General features: G+C 40.0%; 1 protein-coding gene across 1 annotated transcript in view; it reads left to right on the top strand.

Moving 5' to 3' along the window:
- The window catches only part of LOC110967754 (protein bicaudal D homolog 1-like), a 63042-nt gene that overhangs the window by 5741 nt on the left and 34004 nt on the right, over nt 1-23297 (top strand). Inside the window, 3 exon segments of the mRNA XM_051954700.1 lie at nt 20206-20418; nt 20603-20755; nt 22273-22577. Coding sequence (XP_051810660.1) covers nt 20206-20418; nt 20603-20755; nt 22273-22577 — 671 coding nt within the window.

Raw genomic sequence — 23297 nt, 5'->3', positions numbered from 1 at the left:
TACCAGGCTCAGGCATGGGCACAGAGAAACTAGAAATTCACTCAATGAGCGCAGTACTCCACCAAGGCTGCTCATTCCTTGCATCATTTCTGACAGATAAGTCCTGATAAGTCTGCAGTGGTGGATTTGTAGTAGGATTGCAATCATGTGATCATCAGCAGGCAGCTGACGTAGTGTTCAACTTGTTGTTATAGTTACAGTGACGCCATGCTGCAATGATACAGAAATCTTTAACACATCTGTGGATCCACGCTATAAGCCGCACCACTGCCAAAAACCTAATCTCTTGGTCTTGTGTCATTTCTGACCTTCCCTGAAAATTTCATCCAAATCCGTTAGTCCGTTTTTGAGTAATGTTGCGAACAGACAGACAGATGGTCACATACACTATATTACCAAAAGTGTTGGCTCACCCATCCAAATAATCAGAATCAGGTGTTCCAATCACTTCCACGGCCACAGGTGTATAAAATCAAGCACATAGGCATGCAGACTGCTTTTACAAACATTTGTGAAAGAATGGGTCGCTCTCAGGAGCTCAGTGAATTCCAGCGTGGAACTGTGATAGGATGCCGCCTGTGCAACAAATCCAGTCGTGACATTTCCTCGCTCCTAAATATTCCACAGTCAACTGTCAGCTTTATTATCAGACAGTGGAAGTGTGTGGGAATGACAGCAACTCAGCCACCAAGTGGTCGGCCACATAAACTGATGGAGCGGGGTCAGCGGATGCTGAGGCGCATAGTGCCAAGAGGTGGGCAACTTTCTGCAGAATCAATTGCTACAGACCTTCAAACACTTCATGTGGCCTTCAGATTAGCTCAAGAACAGAGCTTCAGCAGAGAGCTTCATGGAATGGGTTTTCATGGCCGAGCAGCTGCATCCAAGCCGTACATCACCAAGTGCAAGTGTAGGATGCAGTGGTGTAAAGCACGCCGCCACTGGACTCTGGAGCAGTGGAGACGCCTTCTCTGGAGTGACCAATTGCACTTCTCCATCTGGCAATCTGATGGACCAGTCTGGGTTTGGTGGTTGCCAGGAGAACCATACTTGTCGGACTGCATTGTGCCAAGTGTAAAGTTTGGTGGAGGGGGGATTATGGTTTGGGCTTGTTTTTCAGGAGCTGGGCTTGACCCCTTAGTTCCAGTGAAAGGAACTCTGAATGCTTCAGCATACCAAGACATTTTGGCCAACTCCATGCTTCCATCTTTGTGGGAACAGTTTGGAGCTGGCCCCTTCCTCTTCCAACATGACTGTGCACCAGTGCACAAAGCAAGGTCCATAGAGACATGGATGACAGAGTCTGGTGTGGATGAACTTGACTGGCCTGCACAGAGTCCTGACCTCAGCCCGAAAGAACACCTTTGGGATGAATTAGAGTGGAGACTGAGAGCCAGGCCTTCTGGTCCAACATCAGTGTGTGACCTCACAAATGCGCTTCTGGAAGAATGGTCAAAAATTCCCATAAACACATTCCTAAACCTTGTGGACAGCCTTCCCAGAAGAGTTGAAGGTGTTATAGCTGCAAAGGGTGGACCGACGTCATATTGAACCCCATGGATTAGGAATGGGATGTCGCTTACGTTCATATGCCAGTCAAGGCAAGTGAGCGAATACTTTTGGCAATATAGTGTCTCCTTGGTGGAGTAATAACACAAGGGAGGAAATAACAGGAGACACAAAGAGTGGCAGAAACAGAGGAAGCACCAGCAGAGAGAGAAGGGTACCACTAGGAATATGACTAAATAATCTTTCTTGTTATTGTTTCATTGTAATTCTTTGAAGAATATCGTAATGAATTTCATCTTATTTTATTTGAATTCTTTTCTTCTTTGACTTCGTCTTAAGTCAGCTGGGATAGGCTCCAGCCCCCATTGTCTCCTTGTACATGTGTGGGCTTTCTCCAGGTTCTCCAGCTTTCTCCCACAGTACAAAAACATGCTGAGGTTAATTGGTGATTCTAAATTGTCCATATGAATGTGAGTGCAATTGTTGTCTCTGTATATAGTCCTGTGATAGACTGGTGACCTGTCCAGGTGTCCCCTGTCTTCACCATAAGTCAGCTGGCCTGGGATAGACTGCAGTCCCCCATAACCCTAATGAGGATTAAGTGATGTATAGATGATGGATGGACTACTGTCAGTAGTGATAATGACGGTCTTTACTCTGCATTTGTGATCCCTCAAAAGTCCCTGAAAGTCAGATTGTGAGCAAATAGGCAGAACATACATCATCTCTTTTGCCTGATTCATTAGGCAAACCAGCAGCACGATTATATATTTCCAGCAGTCACAGAAATTCATGGAGCAGTGGGTCTTCTTTTTCCTTTTCAACAATGTTTACCAAACATACAAAGATAATAAACAAGCAGAAAGAAGGAAAGGAGCAAAAACAAGAAGAAAAACAGCGACAGCAACCAATATTTAGTCAATTACTAACTGACCTAGTAGATTAGGGAAAATGCTTATGGAAAAAGTCATGTTTTCCATTTTGTCTAGATGTACCTAAAATAACATTATATTTTAGGTACATTGAAAATGTTGAATGGGACTCAGGAAATAAGCCTTACATCCTTTAAAATCTTTTGATTTTCCTGCAAATACTAATTTTAATCAATTTCTGTGGATTTTTAAGTATGCCATCTATTACATGTAGCATGTTTAAAATAAAAAGATGCCATACATCCTCCTCACAAATTAGATAGAGTGGGAAATATATGAAGCAAATAAGATCAAAATTAACATCACGAGAGAGTAAAATATGTTTGTTAAAATGTAAACAATTTTTGGTTATTTTTTCTAAATCAATAATAAAGGTCCTGATTGACATACAGGAAATCCCTGTTGCCGATGGGTGCGGCATGGCTCAGTGGTTAGAGTGGCTGTCTTGCAACTGGAGGGTTGCCGGTTCGTGCTCATGTCGAGGTGTCCCTGAGACACCTAATCCCTAATTGCTCCTGGTGGGTCGTGGTTAGCGCCTTGCATGGCAGCTTCCGCCATCGGTCTGTGAATGGGTGAATGTGACGTATCTTGTAAAGCACTTTGGTTACCTTGCAGGTATACTAAAGCGCTATATAAATACAGACCATTTTGTCTGAAGTGTTGTGATGCTGATCAGGCCACAGCAATAGCTCAGCCAAATGGTTTATGGGTCTTCCAAGAAGCAATGTGAGTATGCCAGATGTGTGACGAGTGGAGCAATAATGAAAAATGCAGCGCGTACATCAGGAGACGACTAGGCTAAAAACAGAGTGGGACTGAGTGACCCATGGGGACGCTCAGTTACTCCTCTGTGACGTCAGCCAGCCAATGGGATGCTTCCCTCCATGGCTTGTTGTCACCGGACACTGATTTCCAGTCAGCTTTCCTCCTTCCTTGCTTACCAGAGTTTAAGATGTAGTGGGTTTATGGATCCTCTGCAGATACAAGGGAAGAAATCAGCAAAAATCAGCCATTAGAAACTAATTCTCAGGGAAGGAGAATCCTTACACTGTAGCTATAGCTTCACTCGATAATGTTGTACTGGATAGTGTTGCATATATTTTATATGCTCGACCTCTATCTGTCTGCTGTCTGTTCATCATGAATGGGACAGAAACACATGCTCAGAGGCACTTAAGAGCAGACTGTATGTCTCAAACATGCATGGCTGCACCAGTGTCTGTAGACACACACACACAAGAGAAGAAGCAGTTGGTGAATTATTCATTAACTATGAGATCATGGCGATTTCATGATGATTCCTGACTAACACTGCCATCATAAATAATGACCCTGAAGGTAGTTTGCGCTGCAGCTTATTGCGATCCATAGCTATGTTTCATTGTTAGATGACCTCTAGCAAATCCCTCATGAACACATCTGTTTATGTTTATGTGACAGTGTCCTTTAGTGGTCATACTAATTATGACAGCAAAGAGGGAAGTGAGGTTTTTGGATGGATGGATGGACTTCTAACCTCTAACCTTTAAATCTAACCACACCTTTACCATATACTGCACTGTCACATAATACAACATGTAAGTTATTCAACAGTGATCTTTAACAGATTGTCTAGCGTCAGTCCTGCTGCCTGTATGGTCCCATGGAAGACACGAGAGACAGATGTCCAATTATATGAACTGGAACACATTTTTAAAATATAAGTCTGTTTAATTATAATTTGTGTTGTAATTTTGTAGTTTTGTACGGTACCGTTCAAAATTTTGGGGTCACTCAGACAATTTAATTTTTTGATTGAAAACTCCCACTTTTATCCATGTGCTAACATAACTGAACAAGGGTTTTCTAATCATCAATGAGTCTTTCAACACCGTTAGCTAACACAACGTAGCATTATAACACAGGAGTGATGGTTGCTGGAAATGTTCCTCTGTACCCCTATGGAGATATTCCATTAAACATCAGCCGTTTCCAGCTACAATAGTCATTTACCACATCAACAATGTCTACACTGGATTTATCATTCATTTAATCCTATCGTCATTGAGAAAAAATGCTTTTCTTTCAAAAATAAGGACATTTGTAAGTGACCCCAAACTTTTGAACAGTAGTAAATCTGATACATGATCGTACATCCACAAAGAACTCACTGAGTTAAGCTGGAGTCTATCCTGGCTGACTTATTGTGAAGGCAGGGCACACAGAGAGACAGACAGTCACGCTCACTCCTACCTGCAATTTAGAATCACCAATTAGCATCAGTTTTTGGGCTGTGGGAGGAAGCTGGACAACCCAGAGAAAACCCAACTATGCACAGGGAGAACATGTAAACTCCATGCAGAAAGATCACAAAACTTAATATGCTATAAATTTCCTGAATTACAGTTCCAACACACAATGACTGAATGACAGCGTTGCCCTTTTAATTCATATTCTGGCTGAAGTGAAGTGTTATTACTGGTACACTGTTACAATAATAACAGTTCCATAAACAACTGACATGAACATTGAGGGATCCTAACACTACCCAAAGGCAGTGAGAGGGATATGCTCAGAAAGTGTGTTAACTTGCCAGTATTCAGACAGGAATTTCACATAACGTTGTGGGACAATTATGTTTATAAAATATCATTTTCATAGCTTTCAACAAAATTATTACAAATAGGTAGTGATACAACCTGTATATGACTCACATTAGATCCCAGTTTTCTACTTTTTAATACATGTAAAAATAATGAGACAGAGACAGTGTTTGACACTGATTGTACCCACACTTATACAAACCCCATTTGTAGGACTTAAAGGATCTGCTGCTAATTTGTTGAAGCCCACAAGGCACCTTCAGAGGTCTTGTAGAGTCCAGGCTTTGACTGGCTGAAACTGTTTTGACAAGCCCAACAGAGTATTGTTTTGGCTCATCAATGTAATGCTTGTATGATTTAGATACAGAATATCTTTCAGTTTATTGTGAAGCAAAGGTTGTTTGATTTCTATATGCTTTTCTTGGTTGTTTTTATTGTTCTGGTGAGTGAAGTGATGGAGGGATGGGAAGGAGAAATGTTGTAAACAGTAAAGAGGTGGAACAAAGGGCCTATTCCAGTGGAGTATTAGGATGCACTATTAGAAGTGATTACTCCACCTCCTTGTCCTCCGTACACTCCCCTCCCCCTCTCTTCTTTTTCTCTCTCATCCCTCCTTCTCTTCCTGCCAGCATTCTCGTCTTATTCCTCATTTCGTAATTCGGCAGAATGTGATGGGAGTAAAAGAAGGTGAGAGTCTGGCAGCTACACACCTCAGTAAAAACACAGCAAGGTAATGACAAAGGGATGATGGAGTTTGAGAGGAAGAGATGGATGGAACACAATGGCTGTCATTTCTTTTGTCCTGTTCCTCCCTCAAGGATTACACCACCTTTATGGACACACCCAGCACAGCAACACACACATAGCGCTCGCTCACTCACTCACTCACTCACATCTCACCTGTGATGGCAAAAAAAACAATTGGATAGTGTTTTTGTGACATACGAGATGCACCACTGAACAGACTTAATAGCTGTATTCAAAAACTGGTCTCCCTCACATGTACCAAAGATTTGTGAAAGATGCTTATTATCACAGATATTCTCCATAATCTTGGTGCAGGTAGGCTCTTTTACCGTCTGATTAAACATCCCGTACGCTGACTTAAAGGTTCCTTGATACGCTTAGTTTTTTTCTTCACTTCATAAACAAGACACATAGTTTGCGCACAGCAATATGAGCGAGGAGCAGGAGTAACATTAAAAAGGTTGGACAAGTTGAACAGAACTGATTGCAAAAAGAATGGATTGCCGGTTTTAAGGGTGCACAATTAATAGAATATTCATCATGATCATGATTTTGGCTTTCCACAGTTAAATGAAAACTGTGTAATATTTAAAATGCTTCATTCCCAGAAAAGTCTGTTCATAGAAAACACACCTCCTCACATCTGCTCAAGGAAAACAGCCCATGTATGTGAACAGAGTTATTTGATTCAGCTTGGATAAATCTGACTTTGAAACAAATTAATAGTAAAAATAAAGGTAATTTTTGGTCACACTCCCGTCTGAGCTGCAGTAACTGAATGGAGAATAGAAGCTTCTCTGTGCACAGATGACTAGCTAGCTTCTACCTAAACTGCATGTGAGGGATTTAGGGAACATCCTTAAACTGCAGTGTCTACCTATAAACAGATGTTCAGCAGAAGTCGCAAGGAGATGCACTGAATTCAGGAGAGGAAGGGCAAAAGTTTAACTCTTATTTTGATGCAGATTTGCACATTAGCCTGAATGTAGCACACAGACTCTAGCTTCTCTCAAAAGAAACCTCTTGTTACTGGTGCATTTGTGTTGTTGCTACAGTCTCATGTTATAGCCCTTCTTCAACTGCTCTATAGGCCTTTTCTGTCCTCTCTGCTGCTGTCTTTGTCTGTATTTGTCTCTTGGTCCCAGATTAAAGAGGACACTGTTCTTCAAACCTACCGGATTTATATTGATCTATGCATCTTTGAGCTGTTCACACAGATAAATGAGGCCTATAACTCCTATATCATTTAGGGGCTCACGAAGAAATCTGATAATAGGCTTTAGTTTCATTGTGTTTAAATTAAGTTATGTTACCACTCAGTATTTTCCTGGCACGACAAATGAATGAAGTGTATTTGTCAGAAGCAAGAATCCTGACTCGTGGTTGTTGTTATAGTTCACAACCAGGAGTGAGCCTTTACTGTCAGTGTGTTAGCTCAAGTGTATAGATTGTTGTAGCAAAGCTTGAATTTTAGTATATTGGATTGGTTCTATAAGAATCACTCTAAGTAACTGATTTGGCTGTTAAAGTGTTCTGACTGAGTGCTTCATATAATCTGTGACATCACCAGGACACTCTCTGGAGCTGCTCCAGATACAGCATAATGACTTTCCAAGGTCAGGATTTTACATTCAGTCCTGTTGGCAAAACTGTGGGGCAAAGTCTGAAACTCCAAACTGACATTCAGTTAGTTACTATCTATTTATATATATATATATATATATATATATATATATATATATATATATATATATATATATATATAATATTTGGTTGCAATTCCTTTACAGCCAATGACAGCCTGAAGTCTGAAACCCATCGACAACACTAGAGGCTGCGTTTGGCCTCTGGTGATGCTCTACCAGACCTCTACTGCTACTGTCTTCACTTCCTGCTCGTTCTTGAAGCATTTTCACCACAGTTTTGTCTTGAAGAAGTGAAATGCAGCTCAGTTGGATTCATTTCCACCTTATAGTGACCCCTCTGTATTCACTCTGGTGAAGTCTTCTCCTACACGTTGACTTTGACACACACACACCTACCTCCTGGAGAGTGTTCTTGATCTGGCCAACTGTTATGAAGGGCTTTTTCTGTCATCCACCACACTAATTTTCTGTGGTCTTCTGGGTCTTTTGGCATTGATGGGCTCACCAATACATTCTTTCTTTTTCAGAATGTACCAAACAGTTGATTTGTCCATACCTAATGTTTATGCTATCTCTCTGATGGGTTTATTTTGATTTTTCAGTCTACTGATGGCTTCCTTCACTGATAGTGATGCTCTTTGGACTTCATATTGAGAACTGACCTCACCAGATTCTAAACACAACACTTGAAATGAACTCTAAACCTTTTATCTGCTCCTTGTAAATGTAATAATGACGGAATAACAAACACCTGGCCATGGAACAGCTGATCAGCCAACTGTCCAATTTCTTTTGGTCCCTTAAAAAGGTGGAGGGCACATATAAAATGTGTTGCAATCCCTACACCGTTCACCGTTCGATTTGGATGTAAATATCCTTAAATTAAAACTGCAAATCTGCACTTAAAGCACATCCTGGTTGTTTTATTTCAAATCTTTTGTGGTGGTGTACAAAGCCCTAATGCTGAAAGAATTGTGGCAATGTCCAAATATGTATAGACCTGACTGTAATATCCCAAGCTAAGTCAACAAGTTACTTAGCAGATCAATTATAAAAAGTAAAATGGAATAAACCGGTGTCAGTATTAAAATGATAAACAAATTATTGCATCAGTTATCATAATCCAAAAAAGACATGTTTAAATATGCTATTATGCATAGTGAGTACTTTTATTTTTGTTACTATAGGTAAAAAACAACAACTTTTACTTAAGCGAAAATGTAAATGTAAATGACAGCCTTACAGCAAGGAGTTAGTGGCAGTGATGTTACTGAACCAGAACAGAAATGAAGCACAATGAATTTTGCACTAATTTTAACTGAATTGAATTTACCACACTTGGTAATATTTGAAAAATGCCACTTTCAGTGGATAGTAAAGCCTGAGTTAGGGTTTGAGATTAAAGAAGGTTAAAAGACACACACACTAGTCTTCTAGGGTGCTTTGGCTCACAAGCTTGTTTGGTTCTTACCTTCACACTTTACAAAGAATGAAATCAATCCATATTTACTTTGACCACCATTTTATAGAAACACTGGTATACTGTAATGCATCTACAAAGCATGAAACAAAAAATTAAAAGTGTCATCACATCACCGACATCACAACCACTTGTTCCTTTCATTCAATTTAAAGTCCTCATCTACACTGAAATATAATTTGAATATTTGCCATTATAGTTTATGATCACCACAGTATAACTTTCAAAACAGATAATTTTAGAAAGCAAGTGGCGTAAATGTTACCTTTAAACTTGTTTCTATTTGATGCTGGATGGAAGTTTCTGTGTACATTTGTTTTCAGCATCACTTGCTGTCTGACACTCCCTGCATGGAAGGAAAGACTTTAGATAAAAAACTATATTTCACTCTGGAACTGGACAGTTTAATTCTTTGAATCTGAATCTTGTAGCAGTACTTCATGAACATTACCAGATTCCTAAAGGCCATTTGAAATGAAAAGATTATTTTCCTTGCGTTTATTTTTGACTGTGCTTTTTTATTGACAACTGTTACAAACATAAACTAAAAAATTGTACGTCTTTTGTCTATCACATCTTTTATCAGCGATAGTTTGACACATGACAAGATTGACTTGAGCTGACATCAACTGTCCAGGTAGGAGGGAGAAGTGATAGGTTTTAATAGCCTCACTGCATATACAATAATATGATGAGGGGTTAAAAGGCAGCTGGTCCTCAAATAGCTGATGAATCACTAATGGCGTTCAGCCAGTGCTTGACATAACTTCAGTGCTCTGCCTGAATTATTGGAGAGTAAGAAATAGTACCTTTGTTTGTAGCTGTTGCTTACATTGTAAAGGTTGGTTTGAAGTGATTAGATTTGAGTCAGACTTGGGTTACAAATCCAATAACTTCACTTTACATTACAAAATCAAAAACACTATGACAGTATTATTATTACTACAATGGGACTTTGGCTTTTTTGAACTGAATTTATTTGGTATGCTTTCTGCATCAACTGCATCAACCAACAAGCCAACAGACAAGACCTCAGAACTAAGAGCCTGCTGTGGTCAACAGAAAACAAAAGGACTGATTTGGAACTTAATCTGGAATATCATAGTTGGATTTGAAATACCTGTTTTCCTGCTTGTCAAAGTAACAGTCAGGGCAATCATAGAATTGCCACTCTGAGCATGACTTCATTAACTTTCTGGAGGTCACCAGGGCAAAAATTTGCTGTTAGGCCATAAATGACCCACGGTATACATGCCACTATAAGCATTCAAGCTGGATGGTTATTTTAACTTTTTTTACTCAAAAATACCCAGGACTTAGGTGTTTTGCAAGTATGTTTTGACATGGTATGCACTGAACAATTAATTGATTTGTCAAGAAACTAGTTTTCAGATCCACTGATTATGAAGCGTGTTACAGTTCTTCTGAGTGTGTGATAAAAATAGAAGTTGAAAGTTGAAATATAAGTGAACACAACTAAATAAATAAATATGAACTAATTCAGGTTTCTCGTCAAGAGGCCCAAGATGGAGGACCTACCATAATTTATGTTGTTCACAATTATGTGATTAATCAAATAATACAGACAAAAATTTCATGGAATTAATCTGTGACTTTTGGGGCATCCTGCTTTTACTGGCTATTAATACTGGTGATTCAGCCTTGAGTCTGAGAATTCTCTGAATGAATATGTAGCATGTAGCATGTTGCTATGACCGTGAAAGTATCCAGAGTGTGGCATTTTCTCTACCATAACCCTGTCACCCAAGCCATCCATCCGTCATTCTCTATACACCGCTTTATCCTCACTAGGGTCATGGGGGGTGCTGGAGCCTATCCCAGCTGACTCGGGTGAAGGTAGGGGACACCCTGGACAGGACGCCAGTCTGTCACAGGGCTACATATACAGACAAACAATCACACTCACATTCACACCTACGGGCAATATAGAGTAGTCAATTAACCTCAGCATATTTTTGGACTGTGGGAGGAAGCAGGAGTACCCGGAGAAAACCCACACATGCACAGGGAGAACATGCAAACTCCATGCAGAAAGATCCCAGGCACGGATTTGAACCAGGGATCTTCTTCCTGCAAGGCGAAAGTGCTAACCAGTACATCACTGTGCAGCCCGTCACCCAAACCGTGGGTCAAAATAGAACTTGTGAACAAAACTATAAAAAAATGATCCAACACAGAACACAATGCACAGTTTCCTGGATGAAAGTTGTTGTGCTGTTTTATGCCTCTGTCCTTCTAACATGATCTTTGTCTCTCTGAAACTACAGTCTTATCTTTTGTTGAGAAAATAATGAAATTAGGTTAATGAGAATGCAGTTTAGTTGTATAGGAACATGATTTTCTGGGAGGCAGCACTGGACGGAAACAATGGAATGGTGAGAGAGCAAGAATGAGAATAGGGAAACTAGGACTCCAAATACCAGCTTAAAGGTCTTCCTTTGTCTGAGTTTGGTTAGACTGTGTGTTTGTGCTGACTGGAGTTACACAGATTAGATTCTAATTAAAGGACTCGTGATACACCGGTCTGTTACATTGGTTTCTGTGGATCATATGCTTGAAGAGAAAAACATCATATGAACCCAGCTTTGAAACGGCATTCAGCTTATGTTCCGATCCTTAAAGAAGCTACTAAAGTACAAGTTCTCCAACAGATTGTAAACTTTTGTATTTCCTAAAGTAAACTGTGTATGGCACTGTTACTTCTTCGTTTGAGTATAAACAAACTGAACAAGCACTTTGCACCATCAGCCATTCTGCAAGAGCAGATCACGTTTCCCACATACTGAATATCCCAGTTTTAAAACCCAAACTCCCAGATAGCTGCTGTACCATAAACTCAGTCTGATGGTTTAGCCATTTCCGCAGGGACAGTTTTACAGGAAAATCTTAAGTCTGCCTGTATTAGTATGCTGATGTTTCAGGCAAAGAGAAATGAATAGATAGAGGGAAGTAAAACAAAGTGAGATAAAGGTTTGCGGCACAACAAAATTAATGATTTGTGGGTGTTCTAATGTTCATGAATGAATAACTGGGTCTTTTTTTATCATAATGATCACATGTTGAGGCCACTGTCATAATGGGCTAGTAGGTCACTGTTCTGCCTCTGTCCTGGTCCTCTCTCTCTCTGTCTGCCTGTGCTATACTTGTCCTTGTCTCTTTCAGCCTGAGACAGGATGAATTCAGAGCTGGCAGTAAGTCACTGTGGTGGCTCATGAGGACGCTGGTCTTAGAACAACAGTGGAAGAAGGCGGCAGATTGACATACCACTGCTGGCCACCTCAAACCTCCTTGACATCACCTCCCAGCTATTGGTCAGATCAACCAATACTAGCTGGTTCAACCCCCAATGAACCAGCTAGTATTGTCATAGTCATGTTGTCAGCCTATTCAGTGGCTACAGTACACATGAAACAATGTAGATGAGATGATAACAGAGGAATTGGAATTAGAAGCAAAGAGATGTATTGATTTATAGCTACCATGTACACACAGTATCAACTTTAAATAAAATGTAAATGCAGCATAATACTTGTTTTTCTCCTATCGCTAATCCAACTTTTAATATGTAATGTATGAGAAGCTCGCTGGGGAACATTAAATAATCCATTCATCAAATCTTTGTTCTTGCAGTCTCTGCTTAGTATTTGGTACATCACTGAGGCATCATCTTGCAATTATACTGAAGCTGTGACCCCTTCTGCATTTGTAGCTTGAGGAACATGCTGACATTGACAATATTAAGCTGTAAATGCAAAGCTCAGGGTGTCAGCCATTTGGCTCTATGAATTACACACTGTGTGGTTGATTTTTTTAGTCACTTAATTCCCAAATTGTTTGTTTTCAGCAAGATTCTGGTGCCAATCATGATTTTTTTAAAAAAATCATTGTTTTTCCTCATGTTTTGCTTAAATCTAAAAAGTTTAAGCTGGAAAAAAGGAATAATGGCTAGTCTAGTTTTAATGGAGTCTCATAAAGTTTCCATCGTTACTGGTAGGTGTCACTCTATTGTTACAGCAGCTGTGTGCAACATGAACTGACAAATATTCATTCATTTTGACTAAGCACACTTTCTGACAGTTTTTTTTATTACATATAAACATTTTATAAATGGCAAGCATATTTTTTGCCCATGTATGTTTTTTTTCTTTTACTATGCTCATGTTTCAGTTTAGGGGATTCATCCTCTGCACAGCATTCCATCCAATAGTTGTTGAACAATTTCAATCTAGACTGAAATGGTTCATAGATCAACCAGACGGTTAGCATGGCTCAAAATAATGCACTTTAAGCCATATACTGCATACCAGCTTTGTATTTCCTTCACTGACATGTACATTATCTCAGCTGTCTTGCACAGCTAAGGTAATACGTGTCTGCTCACCCTGCCTCCCAGAATTTGGATTTGCTCAGTACATCAGAGCAGTAAATAAACCTCCAGGCTTCCAGACATCCTTTCAGAAATGTATTGTGTTATCACAGACAATCAACCTTTGTTTTACTAGATGAAATGGCTTTGAATGCCGTTAGTGTCACAGAACATCACACACTGCTGAAATTATAAAAATGGAGACACAATATGAAATTGACTATATGACAAAAACACATGACAGTGATACTGCAAAACAGAATAAATTTAAAAAGCTATTTAAACAGAAACACTAATGCTCTGTACTTTGTGACTCAAAGTTTCTGCAATCTGAAACAACATGACAAGCAATCTGAAAACCTTTGTATGATCTAAATAGATCTCAACTTGCCCCATTGAACAAAAAGCAGCACAGCCTGTGAATCTACACAGTCTGGGCTCAGGTTGTTATTATGGCAAACTAATATTGTCATGTGTGTTATGTCTATTTCAGTTTTCTGTGGGTCATGAGGAGAGTGATATTCTCATCTTTCAGTTGATCTGTTCACTTTGTCTCAAATGACAGCGTGTCTGAGCTGCGTTTATCAGAACTGAGAGCAGCTCTGACACTGAATATCTGCTGACTCACACAAGGCAGTAAAGCACAAACTTTATCTGCAAGAGAATCGTTGGCATTTTGTGTGGAGTCTTTAAGTGAACACAAACATGTTGGATCTCACTCAGAATATTGATTACAAAATTATCATTTTAATCTGCTATTTTAATACCTTGACACCTGAATTTATTCACAATATATTTAAAAATTAATTATTTGTGTTTTTGCTTTCCATCTGATGCTAATTTAAGTGGAGATTGTTCATTTGTCTGTAGCACATAGAATAGATATATAATAATAATAACAGATACATAATAATTAGGTCCCACTTCAACTGGTCCTATGAGAAACCAGTGCTTGCAAAAGGTTCCGAGGTACGTATTGAATTTGCACAAACCGGCAATGGGGGAGTGTTGTCTTGATCGCAGTCTGAATGAAAGTGGCATGATGTGAATCTGCGACAATCAGCGTTAAAGCGTTAAATGAATCATTCATTTTGCTCGGTTTCTGTTTATCTTGTTTTGATGGTTCAGCTCAAGCTAATGGAGTGAATCTTATCAAACTTACTAGCCAGACCTGAGAGGATCTGGATTCTACAACTGACGAAAAAGTTGTGGTGACTTCCAAAGTTAGACAATAGGTTGCTTTTCCAAGCCATCAGCAGTGGCGATCTACAGCACATTAAACTGTTTAGCTCTTGTGGATTGAACTAGAACTTATTACATAATAACAGATGGTTGCATAGTGGAGGAGATGGTACAGACTGTCCCTGTTCAAACAAGGTTTGCGGTCCTCCATCTTTCTTCGATCATTCACTGGTTCCTGCTCGATGGACAGACAGCTGATGTTGCCTGTTTCTGGGTTTCGTTCAGATTCCTTGCTTCTTCACTGATTCCATGATGATGTCATATATCATTCCACTTCTGCCATGTGAGGGTGTACCAGCTTGTGGCTTGAAGATTCTGGTTATACATCCTGGCAGTCCATCCATGTAGTATTGTCCCACTGTAGGCTTCTGGTGGTCCCTACTGAGTTAGTTGGTATGACTAAGTCAGTCAAATCAGTCAGGTTGACAGTGGATCCTTGGGAGGCTGCGGGTGGGGAGTCGGTTGATTGTTTATCTCGCAGATGCTTCATCAGATTGGGTTCTGAAAAGTTTGGTCAACTCCTTCCTCGTTCTGTTCCAGAGCAGTTTTTGCAGTGTGGCGTTCTGCATTGTCTTACTAGGTAAGGCTAATATCATCAGAGGGCTAGATCCATGTCATTCATGGCCCCTGTCAGTAATTTCAATGTCGTGTGTGTGTGTGTGTGTGTGTGTGTGCTCAGGTGCTGGCTATACTTGTGGGGACCAAATGTCCCCACAACTGCAGGAAAACCGAAAACAATGTCACTTGTGGAGACCTCATTTCGGTCCCCACAAGTTTAAACAGTGTTTTCTTGGCCATGTTGTTGTTACTGAAAAAAGTAAAAGTGCAAAAACGTTTCTTTAGGGTTAGCCATTGTTTTGGTCTGGGTTAAGGTTAGGGTTAGGGTAAGGGTTAGGGGTTAGATATGAATGGGAGTCAATGGTAGGTCCCCACAAAGATAGAAAAACATAGTATGCGCATGTGTGTGTGTGTGTGTGTGTGTGTGTGTGTGTGTGTGTGTGTGTGTGTGTGTGTGTGTGTGTATTCGCCTGTCTCCAGTGGTGTGAGGAGAATGGTCCACATTGTCTGTTCTCTCCAAACTAAATGGGAATGACTGAGCAGCCTTTACCTCCACTTCCAGCCTGTGTAAAGGTCCATTACAGCCTTCAAGGAGGAAACATTATTTCATTTAGCTTTTACATTTATGGAGACTGCTGTCTTGTCTCAGGATTTTATTTCTGAAATACACAGCCAGTCTCTGAAGTTGAATCACTGCAACTTCCCTCTTCACACTGTAGCTGTTGAACGTGTGTGTCTGTAGTACTTTATTGTCATAGTATGCTTCAGCCTGAGGTTACTGTCATGATAAATGAATAGATGCAGCAAGTAGGCATATGTTGACATGTGCATATTAGTGCCATCTGTGTGTGGTGTCAGAGTAATAGCCTGTATGGCAGATGGCTGCACCAACCATTGCGTACATAAGCAGTAATTCCTGTCCAGCTTTATTAGCTGTGGGATGCAGTTCATGGATAAAATCAATGCCTTGTCCCTGACGTGTTGCACTACTGTACAGCAGCCTGCTGTGGTTTCAAATGTCTCCAGCTGGGTGTCTATATTATGGTGACTTAAAGATGGCCTTCAATGACAACAGCTTGAGAAACTGAAACGTTCTCATAGCTGACAAGAAAAGGTTTATCCTCACAATTCTGGCTTGCAAAGACAGACTGAAAGACTAGAGAACTGAAGCATAAATGATAGTTTTAATATCCTATCCTCAGTTTGAGATCCTTACTGTCTGCGATGTTGCCCCTTTGCTTTTATGGAACCTGTGGTGTCTGAAACTGCAGCTGTTTGAGGTGACACATTTTCCAGCACATTCATGTATTCAAAGCCACTAAGTGTATATTTTTATGTAATTACAGCAACTTGCAAATTATTCTGATGACATTAACTTGTATATTTATGTTCATTGAATATTAGACAGAGATAACCCAAAAAACACAAAATGCAGTTTTGAAATGATTAATTGATTATTTATTGAAAACCTATATCACCCCTGGGAGAAAAGTAACTTTCCCCTAAACCTAATAACTGGTTGGTCCACTCTTGGCAGCAACAGCTGCAGTTTCATGTTTGTGATAGCTTGTGATCAGTCTTTTAGATCAGAATGGAGGAGTCTTGGTCTGCTCCTCTGCAGAATAGTTTTTATTCTGTTACATTAGATGGTTTTCCAGCATGAACTGCCTTTTTAATGGTCTTGCCACAGCATCTCTATTAGATTGAAGTCTGGACTTTGACTCGGCCAATCCAAAACCTTAATTTTGTTCTTTTTGAGCCACTCAAAGCTTTAGGTCATGAACTGATGGTGGATATTCTCCAGGAGGATTTTCTGATAGAGAGTAGAATTCATGGCTCCATCATTTATGAGAAATCGTTGAGGTCCTCAAACTATCACACTACCACCACCATGTTTCACTGTTGGTATCATGGTCTTCTTGACCATTAGCTTTATTAGCTTTAACCCGGATGTAACGAACCCATGGAGGCCGTTTTTGCCCAGTGTCTTCCCAATTGTTGAATCATGTCAGCTAAGGCCAGTGAGGTCTGCAGTCCTTCTGATGTCCAGATGGGTTTTTGTGACCTCCTGGATGAGATGTCAATGGGCTCTTGGTGAAATGTTGGTCATTAGTCCACTTCTGGGAAGATTCACCACTGTTCCATGTTTCTCCATGTGTGGATAGTGCCTCTCACTGTGGTTCTCTGGACTCCCTGAGTCTTAGTAATGACTTTGTGGAAAAGACCTCCGAGCTTGCATTGTGATAAGGGGGATCTTTTTGAACTTAAAAAATGTAGGGAAAAGAGAAAAAATCAGTCAGTCATTTACTGATAAACGTCAATGACTTTGTTTCTCATTAGTTCTTGAATCTTTAGAACGTGGCATCATGTGCTGCTTTTTGAGACCCTTTAGCTACTTCACAATTACATTTTGGTTGTATTTAGTGATGTTTAGATTCAACAAGCCTGGATCTAATCAGATGTGGGCGTGACTGGTGAAAATGAACACAACTGCCAAATGAACTCTATCATTTGATAAACTGGCAGCTAAAGGGGTAATTACTTTTTCACATAAAGCAAGATGGACTGGGCAGTATAAACTGATTCTTTTTTGCTTTCTTGGGTTATCTTTGTCTTATATCAAAATTAGTTTGATAAGCTGAAATTAAGTACAACAAATATCAAAAATAGAAGATAGGGTTAATGCTTTTTATTGAATTAATGGTTGCAACTTATTTATAACTGACTTGTTTTATGATTTACTGTGCTTTGTTAAGTGCTGACTTTTATGACAACACCAACAGCATCACTCCTATTTCATGCCTCTTAGTCAAGCAGTTGACAAACTAGATGGCAACAAAACTAAAGTAACTGTGACATTGTTGAACACCACCTGATATTCTCACATTGAACATTCTCCCTGCACTTTGACCCCAGTGGCATACAATTTCAACTAATAAATGATGGCTTTTAGTTTGTAGCTGTAGTTGACACACAGGGCAGTTGGTGGATGCTCATTAATCTCTTTAGTATGCAGTCTAGCATGTTTGCAGTGTGGCCCTGTGAGTGGGGGACAGAAAGCATCCTGCTGACTGTGTTAAACTGTACTTACAGGTTTCTCCTGTGGGGAAAAGTACAGTGTGCATTCTTCCTATGCAGAGTGATTCCTGCAGTCATGCCTGTAAAGAAAATCACATATTGACTTGACTTTTCTCTGAGGTACCACATTAAAGAAAAGTGTAGGGTTTAAACCATTCCCCATACATTTCTTCCCTCCCCCTCTCTCCGCCGTATGTTCAGTCTAGCGTGATCCTTAACATTGATTTCTAGTTCAATAGACTTCTCAATGAGGCAGTGGTCTGTGTGTTTAGGGAGCAGCACAGGATCCAGGAGGAGCTCTGGTTATGTGTTGGATCTCAGCCTCTTGACTCCATTCGGTCACTTTTAGTTGCAACGTCAGCTGTCTCTAACAGCAACTTGTTGAACCTGTAAGAAACGTTACTACCACTGGTGCACAAGAGGTGCTGTGAACCGACCGAAAACCTCTCTGCATGTAGTCTAATTGAATGATTACACACTAAAGGGTTTGTTGCAGCACAAATAATAGACTGTAGTTTCTCCACTGTGTTTGAGTCATGATCAAATTTTACAGTTCAAATTATATGGGTATAGAAAGTAAAATGATAGTTTTTTGGAGCAAGAATAATTTGCAGTTCAATACACCCTCTGAACTGGAAAACCTGCTGAAGAGTTTGAAAGGCATGTTTTCGTTTAAATTATCACCAAAATGACAGCATTTTCCAGTCAGAAACAGTAAAAACAGAAATAATTGTTCACTTCGTGGCTAACCATGTTGATGGATGGTTGTTCTGTTTCTAAGTTTAGAAATGTGATATTTAACCAAAATCCCTTCATTATACGTCATCCTCCGCACAACTGGCAAGCCAGGAGAAGCTCAACTGAAACCAACAGTCATGTGACAAAAATCTGGAGATTTTATTTGCCTAAACTGCAAGCTGTGTTTAGACAGATCAGAGAGGACAAGTAAAGAAACATACTGAAATAATACTAATTTGATTTAGAAGAAAATAGTATGCAGAGTAGCACGTTGTCAGCAAGTTGATGGAGGTTACATTTAGAGCAGTGAATATTTCTTTGGAGTTGATGTGCAGAGTATTGTGGAGGATCTAAAACTGTAATTAGTAGACTGTAGCTACTAGAGTCACCTTTTTCCCAGTATTCGCTGCATCTTTCACTCTAGGTTTGTTTTTTAAAATTTTTTGTAAAATATAGAGTCAAATAAATTCAAAACATTTTTTCTTTTCCGTGATTGCTTATATTACAACTATATAATACTAAACAGAAGATTTTTTCTCCATCTAGCAATAGTTGTGTTGTTTCTATAGAAGAGCCTTGAATGCTCAAATACTGTTTGGAGTTAAGAAAGTTAATGTTATAATCTACATAATTTAACAAATGACCCTTAAATGGTCACTGTGTCATAGGCCAAAATTCTGCTGTTCCTCTTCCTGTAATTCAATTCAATTTTATTTATATAGCACCAATTGGGGCGGCATGGCTCAGTGGGTAGAGTGGAAGGTTGCCGGTTCGATCCTCGGCCTGTCGTGCTCATGTCGAGGTGTCCCTGAGCAAGACACCGAACCCCTAATTGCTCCTGATGGGTCGTGGTTAGCGCCTTGCATGGCAGCTTCCGCCATCAGTGTGTGAATGTGACGTATCATGTAAAGCGCTTTGGATAAAAGCACTATATAAATACAACCATTTACCAATTAAATTTAAATCGTCTCAAGACAATCTTGCAGTCTTGCTAGCTGATTAATTTTATCTGGCTTCATAGATAAATACAACTGAGTGTCGTCAGCGTAACAATGGAAATTAATACAGTGCTCTCAATATTGACTAAAGGAAGCATGTATAATGTGGACATAGCTGGCTTAAGTTGGGTCATGTGTATTTCCTATGTAATTTTTCCCTATTTCATATTTTCAGAATCTCTTATTATCCTAACAGAATGCTTTGGCTCAAAGAGCTGCTGAACAAGATTTTTTTGGAACATGTGCATGTGGCTTCCTTAGGTTATGTAGCTTATCAGAGAACTCACCCTTTCCCCTCCTGTTCAAAGGCATTTGGCCAGGCCTATTCCACCCAGCGTAAGGTAGCAGAGGATGGGGAGACTAATGAAGAGACACTGCTGCAAGAGTCTGCCACCAAGGAGGCCTACTACATGGGCCGTCTCCTGGAGCTCCAGTCTGAGCTGAAGCACAGCAGGGCCACCGCCTCCAATGCTCAGGCCGACAGCGAGCACCTGAGCACCGTGCTGCAGGAGCTCAGAGAGGTACAGTAGCACTGTAGTGGGAGTATAGAATTTAAAAGAACCGGCCAGTAGTTTGTAAAAATGTGAAGTTTCCTACCACAATTAAAAAAACAAAAAAGTATCAAAGTTTTCAATATATGCATAAGTGACAGAATACGGCAATGATGTCCTCAGCTTTTGCTTTGTTTTTGTGCTGTCTCAGCAGAGTAATGAGATGTTGGAGCTGCAGCGGAGCCGGATGCGAGAAGAGATCAGGGAGTACAAGTTTCGGGAGTCACGGCTACTCCAGGATTACTCTGAGCTGGAGGAGGAGAACATCTCTCTGCAGAAACTGGTGTCAACGCTCAAACAGAATCAGGTACAGATTACACCGCGCACACACAGACACACACACACACACACAAAATAATTTGCTTTGATCACAAGCATTATTCTACAGATATTAAATGATTATGTATCAGCTGCTGCACTTTACACAGCTTAAAAATATACAAACAGATGTCCAGTTGTTCAACTGAAATGCTAAATTGGGCTTATATATGATTAAAATTTTTCTATCAGATAATGCAATTTGATTTGTGATTAAAAACTGTTAAAGTGCCGCCTCAATTCAATATTGACAGTGCAACAGATAGAAAACACTAGGATGATTGTAAATCCACTGATATGATGGTATACTGATATTTGACCTATGACAGTCAAACAACATGCCACCTGAACCACATAGTATACACCGATGGATGGGCAGCATAAGCAACCCTTGACAGCTTTGATTCATTTAAATTTGATTTATAGAACTGTATTGCAGCATTAGTCTCAATATTGTGAAGCCACATACCATATTTTCTAAACCGTAACCTTTGCAATTTGCAAATTGAATTGATTTAATAGTAGTGTTTGCTATGTATGGTGTCTAAGAATTATTAGTACTCGTTTTGTGGACATGCGCACGGACAGGCTGGATGCGCACGGACAGGCTGGGGATACCACGGACCCAGAGTTGTTGTTAATTTGAGTTGTTGTTAATACTATCTAGTCCACATGGAGGAATCTTTCCCATACATGTCTGCATGTATGGGAAGGATTGTCTACTCTGGTAGAGCGATGTCATGGGTTCAACATATGCACACTACTGCCCTTGTAGTAAATTTGTATCAAATTCTTTGCCTTGACGATCTTAGTTTTTTGTTTGTTTTTAAAAAAAAATCTAAACAGTGCATTCTGATCTCAAGAAAAACCTCAATCTTGCTGGTAAGTGCTGTGATTTTAGCCTGACCTCATGGTGGCAGCAGTGTCCACCCGTTCAATTGTTCAGACAGAACACAGTTCCACAGAATGTGTCTTTATGGCTTACTGTCACAGTCAGATGCTATAAACACACAAATAGCTTTCCAGTTCAGAATCGCCAATTAACCTCAGCATGTTTTTGGACTGTGGGAGGGAGGCTGGAGAACTCAGAGACAACCCAAGCTGCACAAGGAGAACATGCAAACTCTATGCAATAAGATCCCAGGAAGGCCGAGAGTGAACTTCTAGCTGTGAAGCGACACCACTGAGCCACTAAACACTCCTATTTAGCTGAGATATATACATTATATAAATCATTGTAAAGAATTCCTAATGACAAATATTATTTGTGTTTATTACTGTTTCTATGCTACACTTTACAGGTAAATTTGATAAATGATATGATCTCACTGTAATATTACAGTGAGATCATATCATTTATCAAATTGCCATATAATATATATTTATAATTGCTTTTCTATAATATTTATAAAAAAGCCATATAATATACGGCTAATGACAAGAGGAATGCTAGAGTGTTTCAAAAGCAACCCGTGATAATCTGTCCACTGTTCCATCATGGTTCAGGTGGAGTACGAAGGCCTGAAGCACGAGATTAAGGTCCTGGAGGAGGAGAGGGAGCTCCTCAACAGCCAGTTACAGGATGCACTGCGTTTGAAGGACATGTCGGATGCCCAGCTGGAGGAGTCGCTGGAGTCTCTGAAGACTGAACGCGAGCAGAAGAACCACCTGCGCAGAGAGCTGGTCCACCATCTCAGCATGTGTGACGTGGCCTACACTGGCAGTGCACACCTAATGTTCAGCTCTGCTCCACCAAGTGGCACTGCCACCCCAACTACTCTGCTCTCCCCAACCACAGAGGACCCAACAAGGTGGACATTTCTTACCTAAACCCAAAAGGCATTTACCGAGCTTTGCAAAAGTTCTGTTACACAGTTTCATGATTTTTAGAGATGTTTACATGTCGGAGTGAAAAATTCCATTAAATAAACTGAAAGTTCTACAGCCATGGCCATAAGTTTGGACACAAGTACCATGACACTTGTGAATCTTAGAAAATACCACAAAATTGTCACTTACAATATAAATACCAGTCATAGTCATCAACCAAAATGAAATATATTTCATTTTCAACCAAAATGGTTGATTTTGGTTGAAAATGAAATATATTTCATTTTGGTTGATGACTATGACTGGTATTTATATTGTAAGTGACAATTTTGTGGTATTTTCTAAGATTCACAAGCATCATGGTACTTGTGTCCAAACTTATGGCCATGGCTGTACCTTATAGGCAGGTGTCCTTAATACAATTTTTTTCTCCGGTGAAGTTGTATCAAGATGGAAGTCAAAAGAGTTGAGATATCTGCTCTCCTTCATGCTGGCCACAACAAGTCTGACAGAGCCAAGCAGCTGAACATCAGCCGGATGACCGTCCACAGAGTCGCGGAGAGGCTCAAGAATGGTGAAGATCTTTCAGTGATCTTTCAAGAATGGTGAAGACCTGAAAGATCTTCACCATTCTTTAGCCTCTCTGCGACTCTGTGGACGGTCATCTGGCTGATGTTCAGCACAAAGGAGAGCAGATATCT

This window comes from Acanthochromis polyacanthus, chromosome 1 (assembly GCF_021347895.1).
Source record: "Acanthochromis polyacanthus isolate Apoly-LR-REF ecotype Palm Island chromosome 1, KAUST_Apoly_ChrSc, whole genome shotgun sequence".
NCBI lineage: Eukaryota > Metazoa > Chordata > Actinopteri > Pomacentridae > Acanthochromis > Acanthochromis polyacanthus.
The sequence above is the reverse complement of the archived record's forward strand: the minus strand, read 5'-3'. Positions and strand labels throughout refer to the sequence as shown.